The sequence below is a fragment of the Gossypium raimondii genome, chromosome 11 (genome assembly GCF_025698545.1).
Source record: "Gossypium raimondii isolate GPD5lz chromosome 11, ASM2569854v1, whole genome shotgun sequence".
NCBI classification, from domain to species: Eukaryota; Viridiplantae; Streptophyta; class Magnoliopsida; order Malvales; family Malvaceae; genus Gossypium; species Gossypium raimondii.
Genome location: NC_068575.1, coordinates 58153131 through 58178090, shown reverse-complemented (window position 1 = coordinate 58178090; position 24960 = coordinate 58153131). Strand labels below are relative to the sequence as shown.

Below are 24960 nucleotides of genomic sequence, written 5' to 3'. Positions count from 1 at the left end.
TTTTTTTTCTTTTATGTTCCCTTCTCCTTCCACGTATTCCAATGACGGTTTCAATAACTATCTCATATGATTTTCGTGCAACCAAGCCCTTAAAATCCATCATATGGTTAAATGCTACGCATTAACAAGTAACCTTTAGTTGACTGTTTGATATGAATTGCAAATTCCTCATGTTTGAAATCTCATTTCTTTGAATTAATTATGTAGAAAATAGAGATGAAGAAGGGAGAAAAATAAAGAGAGAAGAGCATGGAAAATATAGAAGAAAAAAGAAGTTAAAAGAACATAAAAGAAAAAAAAATTAAATTGCTTAAAACGAAGATACATGGGGACTAATTATATAATTTAATCTAAATTTTTTGTTTAAAATGATAATTTAACTTGTCACGTTAGCTTACCATTATATCGTTAACGGTAATTAACGGTTTAGTGACTAAAATGTTACAACACATTAATGCAAGTGACTAAAACATAACATTTTAAATATAAGTGATTAAAATGTAACTTGAGATAAACAAAAGTGACTATTTTAGTAGTTTACCCTTAAGACTTAAAAGACTAATATTTGTATTGGCCGCATCACACCAGCCACCAACTTGGGCAACTATTTTTTTTTCTTTGCCAATTGTTTCTGATTTCTAATCTAATAATTCTATTACACTACCAATTAGGAACAGTTTTAGAACAGAATTTATGGTCTCCTTTTCTTGAAAATTGTATTTATCGAAGCAGCAGCAGCGATGGGTTGAATGGAACCTAGTAGCACCAACCATGGCTGACATTGACAGTAGCGTTAGAAGCAACGGGAAATTGTGTGTTGTAAAGCAAATACACGGGCATTACGACAGGTTGAAGACGAATGAATGCATTATATTTATGGATGTTGCCTTCATGAATTTCTGTTTGTCTTACTTAACTTTTATCGATACTTGTGTAGGGTGAATTAATTTAATTTTGTATTATTAAAAAAATATTACAACATTCGCTCAATTTTAATCTAAATGACAATACAGTTACTTAACTTTCAATTCAGTCACTTAACTTTTAAAAAATAATAAATCGGTCACTAACATTATCGAAAAGCGACAAAGCAGTCACCCATTAACTGGACAAGTGATGTGGTAGTTAATTTGCCACATTGGACATTTTCCACTCATCCCTCTCATATACCACCATTAAACAGCAAAAATAGAAAGAGAAGGGGGGGGGCTTTTTCACCATTTTTCTTCATCCCTCTTGGCTCTCTCACCACCACCCTCGACGTTGGTCACCTTCACAAGCCCACTATCATTTAATCACCATACCAGCATCACTCATGGTCATTCTTTTGCCAAGACACCACCGCCATAACCACCAAATTCCAACCCCTAAACATTCAAGACATGTAAAATCCCAACCAAAAACAAAATTACCAAATAGCAAGCATCCAAAATCAAACAGGCAAAAATAGAACAATTGGCTTGCATCAAAAGAGAGAAATAAAAAAAAACTAAAAAAGAAAGAGAATCAAAAGAGAAGAAACCCACACTAATTTCGGGTTTTATGGGTTGGAGAACTCGAGCTACCAGTTTGATGATTTAAGCTGTCAAGAGGCATGGTTGGTCGAAGAAAAGTTGTGGCCAAAATATGGTGGTGATCCGAAGATCCATTGAAGCCTTGAGGTCTTAATCTCAGTATTTAAAAAGGCCTATTGAGAAATTTGAAGTGAGATTTCAGAAGAAACAAAGAGGAGCCATTTGGTGATGACGGTTGGTCAGAAAAAGCTATGAATTGCGACAACTAGAGTTAAGAAAAAAAAGAAAGAGAGAGGAGAAGAAGAGAAGCAAAAAAAAGGGGTAAAGATTCAAAGATTCCAAGGACAACTAGGTAGTGGCTCCACCTGAGACACAAAGATTTAAAGGAGCAACAGCGAACTGGATAGTGGCTCCACCTTGGAGCAACAAAATGACTATAGCTAGGGTATCTCCATTTTTTCCCTATTATATGCGGTCCCAACTTTGCTACTCTTACTTCCACTAGAAAGAGAACTTCTGCTCGTAACATACCTTCCCTTATGATATGATCTTACTTCTTGAAGCGAGCTACTTTAACTGTCAAAGGGGGGGAGCAACTCGAGTTAGATGAGAGGCGGGGATGTTTATTTCAAGCTGGATTTCTTTTTCTTTTTCTCCTTTTCTTCTTAGGGTTATTTAAAGGACAACTAGGATGCCAACATGGCCAGTTAAATGACAGGTCAACTTTTCGTTACAAACATAACGGAAAATGGTTACTTGGACTAATTTGTTGTTTTTTAAAAGTTAAGTGACTGTTGATGTAATTTATCCTTAAAAAAAATCAAATAATGTCAAATTCAAACTTAATTAATATTTACTATTTAAAAAATTGTACAATTATATGTTAAAATCATTTATTGTTTTGCAAATGAAATATTTTGTTTAGACTTAATTTGCAAATGAAAAAAATACAATTTTCTTGTCAGTTTTAAAAACAAGAAAGTTTAATTCTGTTTTAATCTGAATTTATTTGATTCAGTATAATGATTAAATAGATCGTCTATTTAATCTAAAGGACTTTCATAAGTAATTTTACCCTTGTTTATTTATAGAACTAAAGTGTTGAAATAGATATCGAGTCAAATATTTAATGAAAAATCAAGAGGTAATAATCTTAATACATTTTAATTATTTAAGGCACAATTATCACATTATTTTTAATAATGTTCAAAAGATCCAAGATTAACTAACTAATCCTTTGTAATATAATGTATTAACCTGTGAAGCGCCCCGAAGTTTTTTCTTTTTTCTTTTCCTCGAAGTTAAAATAACAAGTATCGTCATAATTGTAAATGACTATAATTAAAAATAATTATTCCAAACATAATCACAATAGAGGTGTTCATGGGCCGGGCCGGGCCCAGAAAAAATTTTGGCCCGGCCCGAAATATAGGCCTAGAATTTTACCCAGGCCCGGCCCGGGAAAAAATTCATAAGCCCGGGCCCCGCCCCGCCCGGCCCGTTTTTAAAATAAATACCAAAAATTTATTTTAAAAATTAAAATAAAAATTAAAAAAAGTATTTTAAAAGTATTTTAAAATTAAAAAAATTAAAAAAAGTATTTTAAAAAAATTTAAAATTAAAAAAATTAAAAAAAAGTATTTTAAAAGTATTTTAAAGTTAAAAAATAAAAAATAAAAATATTTATTATTCGGGCCGGGCCGGGCCGGGCCCGGGCCAAAAAAGTGGTGCCCAAGGCCCGGCCCGTTTTTTTAATCGGGCCTCGTTTTTTTGCCCAAGCCCATATTTCGGGCCTATATTTTTACCCAAACCCTCCTATATTTCGGGCGGGCCGTCGGGCCGGGCCGGTCCGCCCGGCACATGAACACCTCTAAATCACAATGATAATTGAAATATATCGAATACTGCTTCCAAAGATACTCTTCACCATATTTCTCAAACATTTTATATTATTAAATAATCTCAAGCGCCCAAACAAAAAACTTGCACCTGGATTTCACACCAACCGGAAAGGAATATATATAATGACATACAAACCCTGTATTGCACTCCCTATAGTGATAATAATTTCATAGGATCTATATGATAAGAATAAGGAGAAAGATTACCAGTAGCACCACTAAAATTACCAGCACCCACCAGCACTGCCAACCCAAAAACAAGAGATGTCATACATACATATACTCGATTCGTACAAAGGTTAAGGAAATATGTTTCACCAGACCATATTGCACTAATAAATCTTTCAAACATATTTAAAGCTGCATCTTTTACTTCTCAGAGAGCTCCATCTAGAAGCATTTCATATTCCTACTCCTTGTGCATGGGACTACAGCTATGACTTAATCTGTTATTGCAGTTCACAGCAGCAAGTTTATGAACTAGCCAGCACTATCTCATTAACTGGTAAAAGTACCATGGAGGCCCTTGTACTAAAAGTCGGATTGTATTTTGCCCCTTTTACTAAAAAATAGGCAAATTAGTCCCTGTACGTTGGATCAAAGAGCAAATTGGTCCTTCTGTATGCCACGTGTACATCATACTAACGTACAAGTACTAGTTTTCAATAGTAGAAATGGATGAAATTTTTAACAAAAAGGACCAATTTGCTCTTTGAACTAACGTAAAGTGACTAATTTGTTTATTCTTTTAGTAGAAGGGACAAAATGCAATCTGACTACTAATTCACAAGAGCCTTCATATTACTTTTACCCTCATTAACCAGACTCTTACATGCAGCAATTACAAGTCTTCAACATAAGTAATTCATGACCCTCTTCCAACGACAGCAGTACCCCTAATATCTTATCTTCTTCATCTACACTGGTTACTCAAGTTTATTTGCAATTTTTTCTCTATCATCAAAGCAAGCATACAGTGAATGGATCGGAAAGTTGAAACTATCTTTGCAAATCACATTTCCTCACCAAAATTTCAACTACAAATATCAAACATTTCATGTCTAATAAAAGTCTAGAAATCAACAGTTTACGGCTTACCCATGAGGTTCGAGGTTTAACACTTTTGGAAGCCTTGGCTAGTTGACCTCTAGCCTGGGTTGTTGAAACAGAGGAAGCATCTATGTTTGATGAAATGTCATCTGTTATGTTGAAACAATCAGATGATAAATCAAGATGCATAAATGAATAGTCTATCTCAATGGGGGTATTTGGCATCTTACCAATGACCACACCCTGCTCGTGGGCAAGAACAGCAAGGTCCTTAAATATTTCATTTACTTGTCCTATTTGCTCCTCTACTTCTCTGATACCCTGTTCTCTTTCATCAATCATAGCTTCGTTGAAGCCAATTTCATTATCCAGCAAAATTACTTCTTGCCTGCACATTTTCAGAGGAATATGGATCATAAATAAAAGGGGCTCTTGCAACCCTTTGCAACAACAACAACAAACCATGGCAAAATTGTATGAAACATCAATGTCCCACTAAGAAAAGAGAGAGCCAAAAATATAACTAATGGTTATATCAAGTACAATCATTTCAAGGATGGGTTTAAAGCTATTGATGTTCTATGCATGACAGGTGAGGAAAAAGGAAAAGTGACAAAAGGGTTTGAGGGAGAAAAGGAAACGATGAACTGAACTCACCTTCTCTGTTCCATAAGTAAACGTTGTTTCTCTTGAGGCAACGACTCATCGGAGCCAGAGCTGCTGCATCGAAAGCATCCAATCTATAAAAGACCTCAAATACATACATACATACATACATACATACATACATATACATAGATGGTGTTAAATGTGAAAGACTGATACGTTGCGGGCAAGGAGGGTGGAGGGGGTGCAGGAGAGTAAGTAGACTCGCGTTCAGAGGCCAGTTGCTGAACTTTCTGGAACTCTTGGAGCGTGTTCTGAAAATCTCTAGCCAGCTTTGCATCTTCTACCTTTTTACTTGGCTGGATGTGGTATTTTATGAAATTTTGTTACAAAATTACAACACTATGTGATAATTAAACTGAAATCTGAAAATGAATTAAGCATGTAAAAAAGGGTATTAGAGAGAAAGGAAAGATACATTGACAGTAGGGTCATGATCGGGTTCAGTCAAAGCCTTGAGCTTAGCGGAAGTTTCCTTCACTAGTTGCAGTATCCTTTGCCTGGTATTGTGCCTATCGATCAGAAATTTGCAACTCAGTGAGAAGGATGCATATTTAATAGATTACTCTTAGACATAAGAAAAGATGAGAAGAAAGAGACAGTTTTAGGCGATGATCGGGAGTATCCTTGGCGGTGCCGATGGCATCCACGAGGCGACGGAAAGCAGCAACGGCAGTGTTGATCTGGAAGATACCAGCTGCCACAGCTTGTGAGGGGCTCTTGGACGCCATGTATGATGAAGATGAGGAACGAGCACCACCACCAGTTTGAACGTCTTGGAAGCTCATGTTTGGCTTTCCTTTGGGGTTCCACTTCCTACACCCAGAGCAAAAAAAACACTACAGCGAGAGATACAGTTTGTGTTTCAGTTATAGATTTGAGAAGAGAAATAAATCCAGAACCTCCTTTTATTTAATAAGACTCTCAAAAATTAGGTAGCAGGCTAAAAGTTAATTAGCTGATTCTATAGCTAGCCACTGTAAATTGTAATACTGTAATAATAAATTACCAGTCAACTACCAAGTACCAGTCAACGGCTCATTTCCAGTGGCAATGGCACCGAGCACCAACCAGTCAACGGCACTCGGCTTTGCCCTCCCATTGGCTTTGCTCGCTACCTGCTTTCTTTATTTGTGGACATAATATAAAATACACCCAACGGTGACAATCAAACACTTGCAGTTGCAGGCAAAACAAAGATATCCGATCCCATTTAAGCAGAACCCAAGTAATCTATAAATGGCCTGTTGCTTTCTTTCCTTGTTCTTCATCCTCATGTGAGTTAAACAAAGGGTCAATTCATATATGATGGGGTTATTTCTAAAAAAAACTGGAGTGCCTAGGTGCAGATGGTGGCAAGCAAATATCCCACAACCTATAATAAACATGTCTAATATTAATGAAAGCGGGAAGTGAACCATGAAGTTCTACCGATCATGGTCTTAAAACAAAAGAGAGTAAGAAACTAGAATTGGCTGGAAGATGTGATATTATTCACAAAGAGTCAAATATATATACAAGAAATACGAATCAATTCAGCCTAATCTAAGAACAAAGCAAAAAACAAACACAAATAATCTACTTTGTGTGGGATTTTGATTTGCACTATCATGGAGAGTAAACATCTATCTTAAGACTTCCCTCCAACTATTTGGATATGTCTTGTGTGCTCATGAAAGATGTGATTTGCTGCAATGTCTAAAGCAGTATATTTCGAGGATGAAAAACCCTCTCAGACACACAATCACTAACTAGTTTTCTTCCAAAGCCCTTCATTTCCATGTCCTGCTCTGCCTTCACTTTGCCAACATAAAAATAAAATTAAAACAAGCAAACAAATAAAAAAGGTGAGTACTAGTCAAATACTTTAAAAATTCCGTATCTCAAAGAAATGTTATTAACTCATCAGGTGAATAATAATAGTAATGACTGAATATGTCATTTAGCTATGTATATGAAGGGGAAAAAAAGGGTGAGTAAGAAAGTACTGTATGTAAAAGACCGACCCAACCCTGGGAATACAATGTGCCTTGATGTTCCTACCAAAAGGGAACGAGGCTAGCTCAACATGTAGCCATACAGATTCTTCTGAAATGAATGATAAACTGATTGGATGACTACACATAATATGTCATTCCGACTTCAATGAGATTGATGTGAGGAATGTTTAGATCTACGGAAGGGCCCCTGCAGTTCTTTCGGAGAAACGTATACCCCACGTCAATGACAAACTTTTTAAAACATGATGAGCTTCTCCTGGCCTTTACATAAGAGTGACCCATTATATATGCAAACCCTGCTTCCTTTGCCACAATCAAATCCATCAGCTCTTCCCGAATGGCACTATCCATAATTTGATTTGCTGGCAGATGGAATCTTATGTGCTGCTTCCTAACTGGTGGATTCTCGTCATCGTAAACAGATCGCAAGCTGAGTAGGGCCGAGGATTTGCTGCTTTGGACGGAGCTACTCTCACTGCAATCCTCTATCTCAGTAGCTATTATGGTTGAGCCTGATTGGATGCTGCTTGAACGTGTAACCATCATCCTCCCATCGAATGACCCCTCGGAAGTACAGAACTCTGGTTCTCCAGCTTCCATATGGATGAACTCTGCTAGGCTTTGTATAAGCTGGTTCTCGAAATCCCCATCATCTCGCTGGATATCTTTGTACCCGTACCTCACAATACACCTATACATACGGTATGGCCTGGGGCAAACCCGACCAACAACAAAGCGTTCATCTGATGATACATATGGGACTGGAACTGACTTTACACAAATAAAAACTAACACCTTATGGAACGCAGGGAGGTTCGTAACAAAGTGGGAGAAGATTGCAGGGATTCCCGTTGCCAATTCTGTGTATATGAGGCCTATCCCGGGCACACGAACAATACCAAGGCTAGGACCCAAGCCAAGCAACCATTGCAATGGTACTTTGTTGTGCATGTCAAAGTTGTACTTCAAGCACATCCCATAATGCCAAATGTACATAATCATCATAAATATGAAGGAGAGCACAAGAGGCACCCATCCTCCTTGTGGCACTTTCATCAGTGCTGCTGATAAGTAAGCCCCTTCGATAATCCCGAAGAACAGAAGGAACATTCCAGAAATCCAAATGCTTTTCTGCCAAACAAAGGTTATCACAAGCGCCACGAGAAAAGTTGTAATGAACATCAACGTAGCAGTTGCAAGTCCTGAAAATCAAAACCAAACATCCTAACCAAAGACAAGACAGGAGAGTAGATGCAAGTAGTAAGGAACCATCTCTAGAACCTCAACTATGTGATCTACAACTATAATCACAGTCTATCTCTGTTGCCATAATAAATTAGTACAAAGCATCATTGAAAAAAATCTCAAAAATACTATAAAATTGTTCTTCACATATTACCATAAGCATTTCCGATTAAAGTTGTATCTTGAAATCCAATAGTGATGGAAAGAGTAAGGATCATGAGCATCCAGTTTATTTCAGGGATGTAGATCTGGCCATATATATGTTTTGAGGTGTGAACAATTTTGACTCGAGGAAAGCAACCAAGGGCCTGGCATTGTTTGATTACAGAAAAAGTGGCAGTTATAGTAGCCTGACTTCCAACAACAGCTGAAAGGGTGGTGACTACAAAGATTGGCCAAAAAACGGGATCTGCAAAGATAAAAACGAAAAAAGTTACACAAACCTAAATTTATAACAATGTTTAGAAGCTGTGTACAGTTGGTCCTAGATCATACTAACCGGGAATAGATTCGAAGAAGCTGTTAGGAATCGAATGGAGGTTTCTTGACAAGAACGCAGCCTGACCCATGTATTGTACAACCAAACACGGGTATATTGCAAATACAAATGCAAGCTGCACAGACAGTAATATTATAAGTTTCCAACTTACGAATATATGAACAAAAAGGAAGAGTTAGTTACACACTCACCCTGATAGATACAGCAGTGAAATGACCAAGGTCTGCGTACATAGCTTCAGTACCTGGCGAGAGAAAAAATGTGCTCATGATCAACATTGAAACCAGCAACCATTATATTAACAAACTAACATAGTCAATTGAAATAAGAATTGGTATCAAGATCTAACCTACCGGTTATTGATAGAAGGATCCCTCCAAGAGAAATCCAGCCATCTCTACCAGTCTCTCTGAAGAACTTGATAATATAATAGGGATAAATGGCAGAAACAACTTTTGGGTTCCAATGTATTATGTTGTACAAGCCAATACAAAAAATTGATATCAGCCACAACATCACAATCGGAGCAAACATAAAAGCTACCTTGTGCGTGCCAATATGCTGCAGAGCAAATAGGCTAATCAATATGACACAAGCAAGCAAGAGGAGTGCGCCTAGTATCAAAAGAAAGCATAATTATTAAGTCCTACGGAAAAAAAAGAAGGAATTAATTGTAAACCCACAATTTAAAACTAAAGTTGAAAGAAAACCAAATTAGAGAGCTGAATTACCTTTAGTTAATTTCTTTCCAGAATATTGTAGCCCAGGCAACGATGACATCACTGCAAATGTAAAGAAAACATTTAACCCCTTAGCCACGGAGAAAGAGATCCATTAACACAACCTTGGATTTTCTTGTCATGCTGCAATCAGCAGAGCTATTCATAGGGATTTCTTCTAAAGTTCACAACCTTCATTCACAATCATATGAACAAATGATTGAACCAACAATTTTTGCTTATTTTCCCACATGCAATACAAGGGAAATTCCAGCAAGGAAAATTAACCGACAGCCAGAAAGATCAAAGCAAGCTATGCAAATTAATATATACCTGCTATTGCTGAAGTGAGCACGCCATCACCAATGACCATAGAAGCACCAAAGAGTACCACAATAAGAAGGCCTGTCCTTGGCCTCTTTTGCTTCTCCAAAAATCGCTTCAACAAGGAAACATTGGAATGCGTTGAGGGGCCATATCTGTAGGCTGAGAGCTCTTCATCAGATGCTTGCTGATTTGGAAGCAAGCTAAAATTTGCGTGCCTACAGAGCAGCGAGTACAGAGCAAAAGTTCCTCCTGACCAGAATTCCTTACATCAGCTTGCAAATGGTTAGCCAAAGGGTGTGTATAATTTGATTTTATTAAAGAGTAATATACATTATGAAGTTTTATGATTCACCACACACCTTCACCATTATCATCAGCAGCTAGCAAGATAAACACATATTTACAAAGGGGTATCAATGTAAGGGTCCAAAAAATCAAGGAACATGCTCCAAATATTGCTTCTTCATTCTGATGATCCTCCAAATTCCCAATCAAAGTGCTTGTGTAAACATAAAGAGGTGAAGTGCTAAGGTCTCCATACACCACCCCCAAGCTCTGATATGCTAATATTAGATTTCCGGAGAGATTGACCCACGTAAGCTGCGAAAGCGATACAGGTACTTAATTAATTTACAGTTGCCAAACATCCCATGATTAATGTCAAAACATCCCTAAAACTATACCTCTATAAAACTCAGGCATGGTCAATACAGAAATTATTAAGTGGAAAAGGTATATCTAATTCTTTTTTAGAAAAACAGATTGAGGAAAGTATTCCAATATTATCTGGAATTAACAGCAAAGTTATATGCATCCTCCAAATTGATGCTATGCACTTATATTGGTTTTTAAGAAGTTGTTCCGTAAATAATTGAGATAGATACATGATTAAGCTGCACTGATCAGCATGTAAATTTGGAATCATGGTAGTAGTCGGGATTTGTCCTTGTTCTCAGGAGTATGAATTTGTAGCTGCCATTTGATGACACTGGTGCCATGAGATAGCAGGCTAAAACTTTAGTAATTCCATTTCAATTGATTGTACTATTAATGGATTTTCTTTAAATTAGAATATATGGTAATTTAAAATTGAAAGGTTTAGTTTAAATACTAAAATATAATCAATAATACATATTTAGATTTAACAAAGGTTTTATCAATTGAATTTTAATTTTAAATTAAACAAATAAAAGGCTAAATTTCTGAAATTAAAAGTAAAGATACTAAACTTCAAAAGTTCTTAGAGACAAGGACTGGAGGCATAATTAGACCTTTAGGATTTGTTTTTTCAGTGAAGAGTAGACACTTATTTTGTATCATTTTATGTTCAATTATTTCAATTTATATAAATGAATAATTTTCGGATAATTTTAATATGCTTCTGCATTCTAATAAGATATTTATAACACATATAATTTTTTCTTTTTACTATAATTAACTTTTACGTAATCTCAAGCTATCGTTCTGCATTGTCACTGAATTTTTTTTTTTGGTTGGAAGAACAAATGCATGGCATGGAAGGCAAAGTAAGGCGAAAATCATCCGAAGAAATGTTAGGAAAAGCAGAAAAAAAAGTGTGACTGATTTGTTGAACGAATCAGCTTCTTTTACGGTAGAACCAGGATGCAAATTTATTACAAGGCGGGGTAATATACACAAAAGAACCGGAAACAAAAAGCAGATTACGAATCCAAAACGAAAATTGCAGATCAGACAAAAAAAAAAATAAAGGCTAACCGGAAAAAGATTTCGTGGAGGAGTAGGTGGAGTCGTGAGTGCAGAATCTAGTTCCATTGGAAAGCAAGCGGACTCAGAACCGGAGACACTGGATTTTAATAATAGTGAGAATGAAAGGGGTAATTGATTCAACTGTAAGGCTGGAGCGGAAGAACGAATGATTTGTTATTGAACACAACACTCCCGAATTTTGGTTTCATTCATTTTCCTTTTTGACCTTATTTGACCATTTTTTTTATTAATAAAAATGAAAAATAATCCCAGGCATAGCGTGGTGAGTGTTGAAGAAGGAGAAGAGAGTTTCAACTTTCAAACCCTTCAATTCCGGTTTTGGATTGAGCGCTTTCCCAGTTTCCTTCCCCAACGGCAACGGACTAACCGACCCTTCCCAATTGGAATACCATTTTTTTTTTTGAAAAAAAAAATTCGATTTAATTATATTATTTTTATAATAGAATAATGAATCATTAACATTATTAACATATTTATTTGGTATAATAAAATCATTTTTCATATTTTTTAATAGGATAATTAAAATTGTCTTTGATTTATAAGAAAATATTACTTTTAATGATAACATCTTTTATTGATAGATTTTGGTTTTCACATTTTATTATATGTAGTTTTAATAATAATGTAATTTATTTATAAAGTTGTTAAGTTAGGAAATAATTGTTTTAGTTAATTATTATTGAGTCTTATAATAAATAATAACGAATTGAATTGAAATTATTTTTTTCTTTTTCTTTTTACTGTGAATTTAATTAAGAAAAACATCAATCACTGTTGAAAATAGGTTTAATTCACAATTTGAAATTTTAAGTACATTGTTATCTTTACTTTAGTAATTAAATTTCTTTTTCCCCAATTAATTATTTAAAATATCCAAACATTAAGGTTTTTAATCTAATTAAAAAAATTAATGCCGAATTAGATTACGTCAACTGTTTTTTTTATTTCATAATATAATTTTATTTTAAAAAAAAGATTAAATATATTAGTATTAATTATTTTTACTCTCTTCTTTTGTCCATCTTGTTCACTGCACTTAACATCAGATAAGCCAACCCCCAAAGCACCAACCTCAGCACCATTCAAGCAAATGAATCTCAATTTTCTTTTTCTACCTTCTACGGATCGACAATGGATTTCAAGGATTTGGGTTTTTGCAGTGGAAATTTTGGTTGCTATTTGGGTTGGGTGTTAGCAGTGGTGGTTTAGGGTGCGGGATGGTGAAGATTCAGTGGGGGTGAATCGGGGGTTTGGTTTGGTATTAGTGGTTATGGATTTTTTGGAGTGGAAATTTTGATTGCTCATAATCTCTTTGCGTGAAAATGGTGGAGATGGCCGATGGGAAAACGGCGGCGATTGTCAAATGGTCTTTCGGGACTGCCTTAAGACAAGACAACCCGGTTGGAATTTGGGGTTGCGATGAGCACCATCTTCACCTTTGCAATAGAATGAAATGCAACACTGTAATGGAAATTTGCTTTAATCTTCAATAGACTTTGGAATTTTACATAAGCAACCAAGTAGATTAACTTTTGGGTAGTGCAGCAGGTGAGATTGACCACCAAGTAAATGGTGAAATGGTTTTACATTTGCATAACCTTTGTTGATGATGATTGTTTTAACAAAAAGTAGTTTAGAAAAACAGTTAATCATAATTAACAAAGACAATATAAATTCTTTCTATTTTTTATATTTGTATTTATAATTTCTTAAAATTTATATATATAATTTTTTTACAATATAACACCGTGTGGAGCCATGTGATTGGTTCATTGGTTTTTTATTGACAGTTTAAGAACACCTGATATTTTAAGTATTTAAAGTGGAGAAAGCAATATTCTTCTAAAGCGGAATTATTATAAAAAGATGGGAGGAAACATGGAAAAGGGCTGGGCTGCTACCTTCAAATATTTTAATGTATCCTACATGAGTAAGTTTACTTTTACGGGTTCAGTTTTAAGTATTATATATTAACGTATTTTATTTTTATTAAGCTCTAAGAGTTTAAAATTTTGTTTAAATTTCTTTATATTTATAAATCGTTAATTCAAATTATTCATATTACTTTTAATTTTATATTTAATAATATATACTATTTTAATTTAGAAAATAAGAAAAGCTTAGACTATGAAAATGAATACTTGAACTTAAGCTTAACCCATATTATAATTAAAGCCTAATTTTTTTTGTAAAATCATTTTTCAAGTATAATGTTTTCATCTAAACCCTATCAAATTTCAGATAAGCCTTCAGGCATAGAGCGAATAGTTCGACCATTGAGCGGCACTAGATTAAATTAATCCTACCATTCAATGGATAAACTTAATATTTTTACAATTAAAAATATCAAATAAGACCAAATTGAAAATTGAAAAAAAGTTAGGCATTTATTCTTTAAAAATAACAATTTTTATTCATATTTGTAAAATCATGAAAAACTATTAAAATATTAAACGTCATTTTTTAAATGATAAATATTAATTCAATTAAAATTTTACTTTATTTAATTTTTTTTAATAATATAAAAACTAAATTTATCCATTTAATAATAAAAACACTAATTTGATTCTGTAACACCCCTAACCCCAAACCGTCGCTGGAACAGGATTACGAGGCATTACCGGACATATCAAACAATTTACAAATAATTCTTAAATAAATAACCAACATATTAAAATAATTCATAAATACATATAAATTTCACTAATTTACTCCATTCAATTTTTTTTATAAAAATTTCGGCAGCATTTCTGCTTATTTTTACATAAAACCCCCTGCAAAATTTCAAAACATAAGCAACCCAATTCCAGTATTTCAACCAAGGCATTTATACACTTAAATCTTACTTGACATATTGACATAACAACTTAATTAATAAAAATCCTATTATCATTTCTAATTAACACATAAAACTAATCAAGCCATTTCAATTTGATACCAATACCATAAAGGACTTCTACCATTTTACTAATATAATCATCAAAATACATAATATCTTAATTTACAACAAAACTATATAACATACCAAAATAACCATCATAATTCTTATGTACATGCCACTTTCATTTAAGGAAGAAAACATCACCAAAATCTCTATGCAGGAGTCGGGATTGTCACGGATCTTTGAACCGAGACTCGACCCTTTTCAACTGCAAGACGGAAACAATCAGACGCTAAGTATTGTATACTCAGTGGTATTACCATAATTCAAATTATAATAGAAATAAAGAATTATAATTACCAAACATGTAACTCTCCAATTTCTTAAATATCAATTTATTCATAAAATTTCATTATTTGACAATAACAATACAATATTAAGCTATTCTTCAATCTCAATCACCAATCATAATTTAAAATTTTCTCATATTCAATACAGCTATCAATCAAATTCATTTGATTTTCTCATTTCAATTATTCACCCTATTAACAATTTGGACTTTGACGGATACACGGATTCCAACCCAAACACATAAGTACGGCACATTGAGCCTAAAACGGTACATAGTACCTGATCAGTATACGACACATAAGTGCCTGTAACGACACACAAGGTGCCTGAAACGACACATAAAGTGCCTGAGATACGACACATAAAGTGCCTGATCGGCAAAGCCGATAAATCCCGTACTCTTCTAAATCCTATGGCATGTCAATTATATCCGACTCAGCCCTACTAGTTAATAGGGTATATAAATTTCAGAATCTAATTTTCACTTTTATTTCAAGAATTCATTTTCAATATCAATTATACTTTTTTCCATTCACTAATTAAAACACATTTCAATACCAACACATATTTTCCTTATTCAATTTAAAATTTCCAAATTCAATTCAATAAAGTTACTGACCTTATTATATACTTACCATACACATAATTTAAATTTAACATCAAATAATAAATAATTTGAATTATAGTAATACAAACCGGAATTCTCTTCGGATTTAATCATCGACGATCTTTTCTTTTCCTTTTTGGGCCGATGCTTCAGGCTCGATATTAGCTACGAACAATTAAAATAATTTCACAATCATTAGCACAAAACAATTTAATTGCTGAAATTTTTATCTAACTTTTACTTTAATTCTAATTTAATCCTAACTAACCTATATATTTTTCTTTCTAAATCCATACCTTTTACTACTTAATTTCCTACCAAACTCACATTTAACTATCTAATTTTATCATATTTTCATAATTTCGAATTTATTTCAATTTAATCCCTAAAATTCAAAACTTATAGTTTAGTTCACAATTTAATCCTTTTATCAACTCTAACTAGAAACTCTATCAAATAAACCCTCAATTCCATCATTTATTCAACATAAACCCTACTCAAAAATCTATTAACTTTCAAATTTTCAACTTAAATCCAAGAGTATTTCACTCTAGAATTCAAAAACATCAAATTTATGAGAAAAGGACTTGATTTAGCTTACCTATTAAACTTCAAGCTTCAAATCCCTAATTTTCCCTTTTATTTTTCTTTCCCTTTCCTTTCTTTTCGTCTGCTCTCTGTTTCTTTTAGCTATTCTGTTTCTCTTTTCTATTCTTTTATTTCATTTGTTTTCTTTTATGCATTAGTTAATAATAATAATAATAATAATATATTATTATAATCATATAATAATATTTTATTCACAAATATCTTTTACTTAAATTATAAGAAAATGTTTTATTTTATTACAAGTGTATTTTAAATATTTTACACATGTATTATTTTATCACCACACAATTGTCTTTATCTGATTTGTTTCTTATAATATATTAATATAATTATAATATTTTTATAATATAAATCAAGAAAAAAATCTAAGATTTTTCCATCACCTAAACTTAAGCCATTGACTTATTTATCTATTTAGTCCCTCTTATTTTATTTTGATCTATAATTAAACTTTCACTTCTATTGTAATTTAATCTTTTTTACTAATTACTTTTAATTAAGCCAAATTCACCTATCTAAAACCTAATTAAACACACAACAAGTCTAGTAAACATTTCTAATAATTATTTTCAAACTCAATTTACTAAAACGGAAGCCCGATAATGTACTTTTCCGATGCCCGTGATTTTTTTGGGTCATTACAGATTCCATCATACTTTAGCCTTAAATTGGGCAAACGTAAGGATTTAACTAGGGAGGATTTGGCAAAAACTAGAAGACTTCTTTAACCATTCAGATGAGATGTCTTAAACCACGCTGTTACCTCCTAAAAGTAAAATATTTTATTATTTTTAAGGAAAAAAATCAATTAATTACCTCGAATATTCTATACAAAATTAAAAATTATCTATAGAAAGCAAAAAAAAGGAAGTAAAAAAATTTACAGGAAATGTACAACAAGACATGGCGCGTGTAAACGAGAAAAATTAATCGTCAAGACGCTGGATCTCACCCATCAAAATGCGGTTGCTTGTAACCTTAAAACCAAGCAAGGCAGGATCAATCTGTCTTCCCTTTTTCCCTTTTTTCTTGCCACTTCGTCCAGCTTGTGAAGCAACATCAGATGATGGTGGCTCAAAAGCAGAGCCATACACGGGGACCTCTGCCCCATGAAGAGCCGGCTTCTTAAGAATCTCCATGAATGATGCTTCAGACACTACAGCCTCATTATAAGATGAGGTCCTTCTCATACTCACATCTTTCTTGCCCGATGCCTCCGTTTCTACTGTCCTCTTTGCCTGACTTGTAAGGCTTTTCTGCTTCACAAATGGCACTGCGTTTTGATCAGAAAACATATCATGGGATGATGAAATCTGTGCAACTTTATCAACCCCATTCAGCACCCCAGACAGTAACCTATCAATAATACGAGCACATTTAGATTAGATGGCTTTATAAAGAGAGTTTAACGGTTAAACACTTTGTTAACCATCAAAATGGCATGGGACATGCAAAAGATGTGCACTCGTGTCACCTATCATTAGGACGGTCTTCAACTGATTTCTCTAATCCAATTCCATTACCGTACAACCTGCCATTGCCACCTGCACCATTTCACTTTTATGATTTAATTCATACAGAAAAAAAAAACACTGAAGGCCATTTAATGAGAACTTTTGTTTTGAAGATTACCGGTACTAAGTGAACAATGACGGATATGGGTTATACTTTGTAGGTCAGCACAGTCCAAAGGCATCTCTACTTGCTCTAAAATATTGTCCTCAAACCCCGACACAGAACCAGTCCTTGAAATCATGCCTTTCGATCCATTTTTCTTCTCCTTCCCCTCCAGTTCGCCCACTTCCTTATCCACAGCAGATTTTGACACTAAGCTAGCATCTGCATAACTACTAGAAGACAGGTCTTCAGCGCCCAACAACAATGACTGATCTTCAGCAAATGAACCCATATTGGATTTATGAGGCAATCGTTCACAGTTAACCACCTGGTTAACACCACCATTAGCAGCAACTCCAAACAAATGATCTTGCAATAAGGCACCTGAATTGGAATTTTGAGGGCCTTCCAGATATGAGTTGTTTATGTGAACTTCTTGATTCGAGAAATGAGGAAAAGGAAAACTGGAAGCTTGTGGCTCAGAAACAGGCCAAAAGCTTTCCCTGCCTCTGGAAGATGAAGTAGAATACTGATAATCTCCTTCTGATGACCTTCTCGATTGAATACCAAGTTTTTGGTGAAGAAGGTCCATTAAAGCTTTCTTAGACTTTTCATGAATCCCTCCAGCTGATGCCCAAGTGCTTGAAACAACTTCGGACTCCCTTCTTTGCAAATCTGCTTCAAGATTTAATTGTTGCATCTGTTTTCCAGCCCAACTATTTTCTAGCTGCTCATTTTTCCCAAAGTGGTAGACTAAATCTGGACGAGATGCGTACACATCACCCAAAGTTTGTTGGCTAAAAGAGTGATTACCAGAAGAAAATGGACCCAGTTGGTTGTTAGAGTGCATATAGAGATGTTCAGCAATATCTAGAGAATTTACATTGTCTAATTTCATCCCAGGAGTAGCAGCAGAATGAGCAGACCTGGCAAATGCTGTAGGGCTGGGGTCAAAAGTCCCTCGCTGCTGTTGCTCCCGCAAAGCATGATTCCTTTTAATATTGCTGATTTGCTCTTCAAAAGATGAAAGCCTCTTCTGGTGAAGATCTGAACCATTCAACTCCATTGATTGAGCCTGGGGATGAATGCCAGGATTCCTAACAAACTGACCAACTTCATCTACAGACAAAGAACCAGCAAGTTGTCTATCCTCCTCCGTTCCTAATTGTTGGCTCAGCGCCCTAGATAACTGCTGCACTTGAAACTGCTCTCGTTGAAGACGGAGCTGATGCTCCGAAGGAAGCATGTTGCCATACTTTGCTTGCGACATGAAATCCAAAAAATCAGCCTGTTGCCCTTGGACTGCACCCTGGTTAACCTTTGCTTGGATGATCTGCTCCAGTGATGGATCCAGGTGCCTTGATGCTTGAGAATTATTCTGCAATTCACTACGAAGATGCCTTTGTAACTGAACCTGATCAAGTTGGATGTCTCTAGCAGCTTCAAATACGTCCTGACCATAGCCAGGATCAGAAATCTGACGCTGCAGCAATTGATCAAGAAGAATCTGTTGAGATTGAGAATTCTGCTGCTGTCGATGTTGTTGTTGCAACTGCTGCAACAGTTCAATTTGGTGGTGACGAAGCTCCTGCTGCCGCTGAAGTTCCAACTGCCGTTGATGCTGCTGAAGTTCCAACTGCTGCTGCCGCTGAAGCTCCAACAGACGTTGATGCTGCTGAAGCTCCAATTGCTGCTGCCGCTGATGCTCCAATTGCTGCTGCCGCTGATGCTCCAACTGCTGCTGCCGCTGATGCTCCAACTGCTGCTGCCGCTGATGCTCCAACTGCTGCTGCTTCTGAAGCTCCAACTGATGCTGCTGCCGTTGTAGTTCTAACTGCCGCTGCTGTTCAACTTGAAGTTCCAAAAGATGTTCCATATGGGGAGCTGAATGATGGACTGACTGCTGATGATTGAGATTCTTGCTCTGCATCAGATCAAAACTATGGATGTGCTCCACACCAAATCCGGTCGAATGTGGAAGGGCATGAAAGAAATTATTTTTCTCTTGAAGAGGTTCATTGGGCAACTTTTGTGACATTAAGTGCTGTACCAGGTCCAAACCATTGTGTTCTTGGTCCCTGTGAGATAATGGCCTAGCACCAGTAGTGCCTAGATGAATGTTAGGATTAAACACGGCATTTCTTCTATGATCATCAGACCAAGCCTCTGGGAGCAACTCATCACCTCGATGAGGTGCATTGGTTTTTGAAAATTCATTTGCAATGGATAAATGACTGGCAGGGTGACGCAAAGGATCTTGCATCTCAGTAGAAACTTTCAAAGGGTCAGCACCAGCACTTCCAGGCCTTCCTGGAAAAATGATTTCTGCATCACACGTGGAAAGGCAGGCATCATTAACAGACACAATTGTTAACAATATAAACAGTAGGTGCAACCCATTAAACTTACCATCAGCTTGAGCAACAGCAAAATTATGGATGTTTGGATCTTCATAAAATTGGTGCTCAGAATGACCACTTTCACAAGGCCCTCTTAACTGAAAGTTAGTACCAAATGGCTCAAAAGGAGAAAAAGATTGCTGCTGCTCACGCCCAATGGCAGATCCCTGAGCAGGAGCAGAAGCAGAAGCAGAAGAAGATATGGTCTCTTCCAAGCTCCCTTCAAAACGATCAGGTACTCGCATTCTGGCAACTGCACTAACACTGGAGGCTGAACCAGGATTCATTCTTAGGTGAGGCATGACTTCACCAAGTTCTTGGAAAGGCGACCCATCAGGAGCATTTGCCAATCGAACAGGTAAATCTGTACCAAAATAACCTTGCTCAAACCATGAAATTATGTCAATCCCCAAATACGGTCCCTGAATTACCCCTTGAGGATCAAGATAACACAGGCTCATATCCTCAGGAGGGATAGCACTTTCCAGTGAATGTGCAGCAATATTGCCCTCAACGCTTATCAGGTTACAGCCGACTCTAGGCTGTAGTGACGAAAAACCAAACAGAGAACTTGACTCTTCCGGAAGCTCGCCCACTCCAAATTTCATGGATGATCCATTGTCCTTCACATTAGAGTCCTTTTGCATTTTCAAATCAGCTACTTGCCGATTATCAAAAGATTTTAATTCATCCATGTAATTTGTGGAACCACCCATCTCCCTATCTGACCCCAAAGCATTGGTTACATCTACATCAGATGGTGGCATGCATCTCTGTCCACCTTCTATTGAACTATTCATTTCTGTAATGACAAACAGAAAATTTCATTAATATTATCCTTAACAGACTGCTGATAGCCAACAACTAAAATCGAAAGTTTCCTACCCTTGCTCATAATCATCTGTGAATCTGACACATAAAATGTCTCAGCATGATTCCCCTCAAAATTATTGTTTACAGCAGCCTTCTCACCAGGTTCAGCACTATCCTTCCTGTTAACTGAGAAACACTCTTTTCCTTCACCTGAAATCACAGGGCAAATAACTTATCATGTCAAAGGTATCTTAATTATTTACTAGGTAGGTAAGTTACAACATAAATGAAACACTAGAAGCAATGCTATCATTTGATCCCTACTTGCATCCATAAATGAGTTGTAGACCACTTCACTGCTGATAGTTTTCCCTTTCCATATATCTCTGAGGATAGCCTGTAAGAATCAGGCAAGCAAATTTTAGGCAACCATATAGAAGGATAAAGATGAGTACATTTTAATTCTATAAATCAAACTAGAAGGTTCAGACCTTTTCCTCTGCATCAGGAGGAACAAATGCCAAAGGCACAACAATTTCTTTTTGTGTTACTGTGGATAAATGATCCATCTCATCAGGTAGGTTGTCAAAATTTGGAGCAGTCTTTTGTTTGCGGTAAATGTCAAGGAGTTTTCCTCTTGGATAGGAACCCGCATTAAGGGTCATGTTTTTATCCACAGGAAGAGCTCCAACAACAGGAGCAGATTGTGGCCTCCCAATTTGTAGGCTTGCATTGGAATTTGGCCTTCCTCGTCCTGCTGCAAAACCCACATTTGATCTCTCCACTCGTCCCCTCTCCAAACCAAATCCTGGAGCACTGCGGTAAGAAGCAGACCCACCTGCATGAAATTCCAACCGATGACGTGGCCTCCATTTATCACGAGAATCATTCTCGCGCTCAGAAGCTGGGCGCCCCCCACTGGCAAGTGCTTGTTTGTCAGAAGGGGCATCTTCCTTCTTAGCATCAGTCCTCTTCTCATTTCGTGAATCCTTTTCTTTGTCTTCAAGACCCCATCTCGAAGACCACTTGTTGTCCCTTCGAGATTCATGCCCTGAACTACGGTTACAAACATCTTGACGTCGTTCTGAAGACAACAAAGTCCTATTTTCAGGAACATCCATTGTTGAAGAAATATCAGTGCGACGATCTTCTTTTCTGCGATCTCTTCGACCAAGTAAGCTTGTTTCCCTCTCCTCTTCACGCCAGTGTCGGCTGCTTTCAAGATCAGGTGCAGTCCTCCTCCATTCTTTCTTGTCCTGAGAACTATCTAAACGCCAACTATCTTTCAGATTCGGGTCGCCAGGGGTTCCATGAGGCAACAAATTCGGAGTTTTTGTATCCTGTTAAGAGGAAACAAATTATAAAACTGAAACAATACAAACCAAAATGAAAAATAGCCACAAGCTCTAACTCAAATATATATTTGTGATGAGCATAATAAACCAAGAAAATAAAAATAATTTCTTCAAATCTAATCAAGCTACTTTTTTTTTGAAACCATATACACTACTTACCCATACTTCCACTACAGAAAAGTAAATGAAACTAGAAACCAACAAATTAAACACTCATATGGCAACCAGCACCCTTAAAACATTTGATAAGAGAAATAAAAGTGCCATACCCCAGATGCTCCAACAGTTAATGTCTTTGCTTCGGCTACTTTAGAGTAAAGCCACTGTGGGGACAGAGGTATGCTGCTCTCCGAAGTTTGTTGATCTATTGGTCACAAAAGTTAAAAAAAAAAAATAGTTAAAACTCTTGCAAGGAAAGAGCTTCCTGTGATTTTAAAAATACAAGATTTCAACATTAAGATAAATATTATTACCTTTGTTGTCATCAAGTAGCCCCGTCAGTCCTTTCTCCTCCAAGTTCCTATCCCAAGCTTCATCTAGCAATAACAGAAACTAAGATAAGTACCGCATAGGTGAAGCTGTAGAAACTGTCTAACCTCACTTTTCAAGCTTGATTTTATGCAGTCCTTAAAACAAAAAAATTGCTTTGAGATTGAACTGCCAAGTTTTCTAATTGTAACAGATGAACGTTTCTTTGAATAATCTTTCCGTATAATTAGAATAAAACATGCTGTAGTACGATATATCAACTTCAGGGTCGTCAGGTAAAATTTGCCAATAATTTTGAGAATTAACTAAAGTGATTTTCTCTAATCAACGGAGAATTTGAAAGGAGCAATTTGAGCTGATATAATTTTACATAGAAACAATCGTGAATTTCCTTTGTTTTCCTTTCTGGCGAAAACCATTAAATTAATACGCCGTAACAGAAAGAATTTAAACGAAATTGAACGACATCTTAGGGGACAATAATCATCAACGCAATCTGAAATTTAGAATTAATAAATTAAACTATTCAAAGTCAAATAATGAAAAACTTAGTAAATGGATAATATTTGAGACAACCTTGAGGATTGAATTAAAATGTGAAACCACTGCGATCGGAATCCAAAAAGTAAAAAGTTGTAGTATAAAAAACGGGAGAACGAAAACTAAAACGAATAAAAAAGGAAATGTATTAATACCTTTAGGGAAGTGGTCAGAGCAGATTTTTGAGGGCATGAGATCATCAGGTAGATCGAGTTTTCCGTCAGCCATCGAGACTGTGAAAATTGTTAGAATCTAAAAGGCAGAGATCGCAGCGGGCAAAAGGCGGCGTTCAAGGTTCTGGAAAATGGCGACACAGAGAGAGATCGGATGGCTCAATTGAAAAAGAGAGAGAGTGTTTGAAGAGGGAATGATTTTGCAGGGAATGAAAGAGCGGAAATGGCTAGGGTTTCTAAAACTTGAGGTTTGGGTCTGATTTTGATAAGGACGACCAGGATTTCGATTTTTTTTTTTTTTGCGTTTTGTTTGAAATGGGGATTTTTCCTTTTGGGATGAAAAAAGAAATCGATAAATATGTACATAAGAAGTAATTTTTTTAATAGATATTTTTATTAAAATATTTCATATTATTTTATTTAAAATTTAGAAGTAGTTGTAAATTATATAAATATATTCTATTAATTATTATTCATCAACTATATCAAAATATATTTAATTATATAATTGTAATAGTATTACGTACACCATATTGGATTCGTTAAAATAGAATAAAGTTATAATCAATTGATTATTTTGTAGAAATAGAAATTTAAATTAAATATGTATAATTTTAGTTTAGTTAGGTGGAATTGTAATAATATTAATGTATTTGATTTAAAGAAATAAATATTGTAATATTAATTTATTGTTTAACTAAGAAATACTATAACTTTTTAAAATATTTAAATGATTAATATATTCTTCAATTAATTATTCTTTTTAAAAATGAACAAAATAAAATGGCCATTGCATAAAAATGTAAAAAATAAAAAACGTGATATTGAGCAATTTACAAAATTAAAATCTTCTCATTTGAAATTAAAGCTCCTAAATAAAGTCAAACCAATGTTGCTGCAGTATTTCTAAAATGTAAAAATAAGAACATAGTCTTCCTATTTGTAAAGTTATTGTTGCTACAGTATTTTACCATTTCATTGTGAAAGGAGTTCTCTTCAAGCTAAACTAATAATATATTTACACCACAACGAAGTCAGAAATTTATTTTACAAAATCAAATTGAATTATATTTTTCAAGAAGATTAAAGTATAATTTTATTATTGTATTAACATATCATTTGTAAATTTTAAAAGGAATTATAAAGAAATTTATTATCTTAGAAGGGGTCAAATTGCAACATAACCATTATATTAATTTAAAAATTCAAAACTTTTGAAAGAACTAAAAATATTTTTTTTACTATTTGGGAGGCCAAGGCCCATGCTTGCCCTTTTGATGTCGTCCTTGATTAATACTTAGTTTTAAATGCATAATAAATAATGAGCAACTACTTGCATAGTTTGTTAGTGATGAATTTAGGTGAGCAAATTTTGATATGCATTCTGACACCCCACACCTGATTCGATTATAAGAATTGAATGTGTGATGTCACATTACTTTGTCGAAGTAACTCG

At 35.1% G+C, this 24960-nt stretch overlaps 3 protein-coding genes across 8 annotated transcripts; all 3 read right to left on the bottom strand.

Annotated features, from left to right (window-relative positions):
- Window positions 1–990: 990 nt before the first annotated feature.
- Window positions 991–6279, bottom strand: LOC105802387 (syntaxin-22). Of its 6 annotated transcripts, none has more exons than XM_052624230.1 (7): window positions 5732–6048; window positions 5550–5643; window positions 5254–5430; window positions 5123–5205; window positions 4696–4853; window positions 4514–4614; window positions 991–1367 (listed from the first exon to the last, which is right to left on the bottom strand). In XM_052624230.1, the coding sequence occupies exons 1-7, from the start codon at window positions 5917–5919 to the stop codon at window positions 1320–1322; spliced, it is 849 nt and encodes a 282-aa protein (XP_052480190.1). In that variant the 5' UTR covers window positions 5920–6048; the 3' UTR covers window positions 991–1319. The 6 variants fall into 6 exon arrangements, with proteins under 6 accessions (XP_052480190.1, XP_052480188.1, XP_052480189.1 ...); XM_052624228.1 differs by lacking the exon at window positions 991–1367 and adding an exon at window positions 6141–6279 and having other exon boundaries at window positions 3446–4614; window positions 5732–5947; XM_052624229.1 differs by lacking the exon at window positions 991–1367 and adding an exon at window positions 3446–3658 and having other exon boundaries at window positions 5732–6046.
- A 363-nt stretch (window positions 6280–6642) lies between these two features.
- Window positions 6643–12049, bottom strand: LOC105802386 (potassium transporter 4). Its single transcript, XM_012633988.2, has 9 exons — window positions 11659–12049; window positions 10281–10521; window positions 9928–10170; window positions 9607–9657; window positions 9229–9489; window positions 9067–9119; window positions 8876–8990; window positions 8531–8785; window positions 6643–8333 (listed from the first exon to the last, which is right to left on the bottom strand). The coding sequence occupies exons 1-9, from the start codon at window positions 11713–11715 to the stop codon at window positions 7249–7251; spliced, it is 2361 nt and encodes a 786-aa protein (XP_012489442.1). The 5' UTR covers window positions 11716–12049; the 3' UTR covers window positions 6643–7248.
- A 4828-nt stretch (window positions 12050–16877) lies between these two features.
- LOC105802389 (uncharacterized) lies at window positions 16878–23831 on the bottom strand. The gene is made up of 10 exons (XM_052624227.1): window positions 23487–23831; window positions 22776–22838; window positions 22572–22666; window positions 21439–22287; window positions 21272–21344; window positions 21020–21157; window positions 20145–20936; window positions 17751–20060; window positions 17593–17662; window positions 16878–17474 (listed from the first exon to the last, which is right to left on the bottom strand). Exons 1-10 carry the CDS (start codon window positions 23557–23559, stop codon window positions 17045–17047), a joined length of 4893 nt encoding a protein of 1630 aa, XP_052480187.1. The 5' UTR covers window positions 23560–23831; the 3' UTR covers window positions 16878–17044.
- Window positions 23832–24960: the final 1129 nt, after the last annotated feature.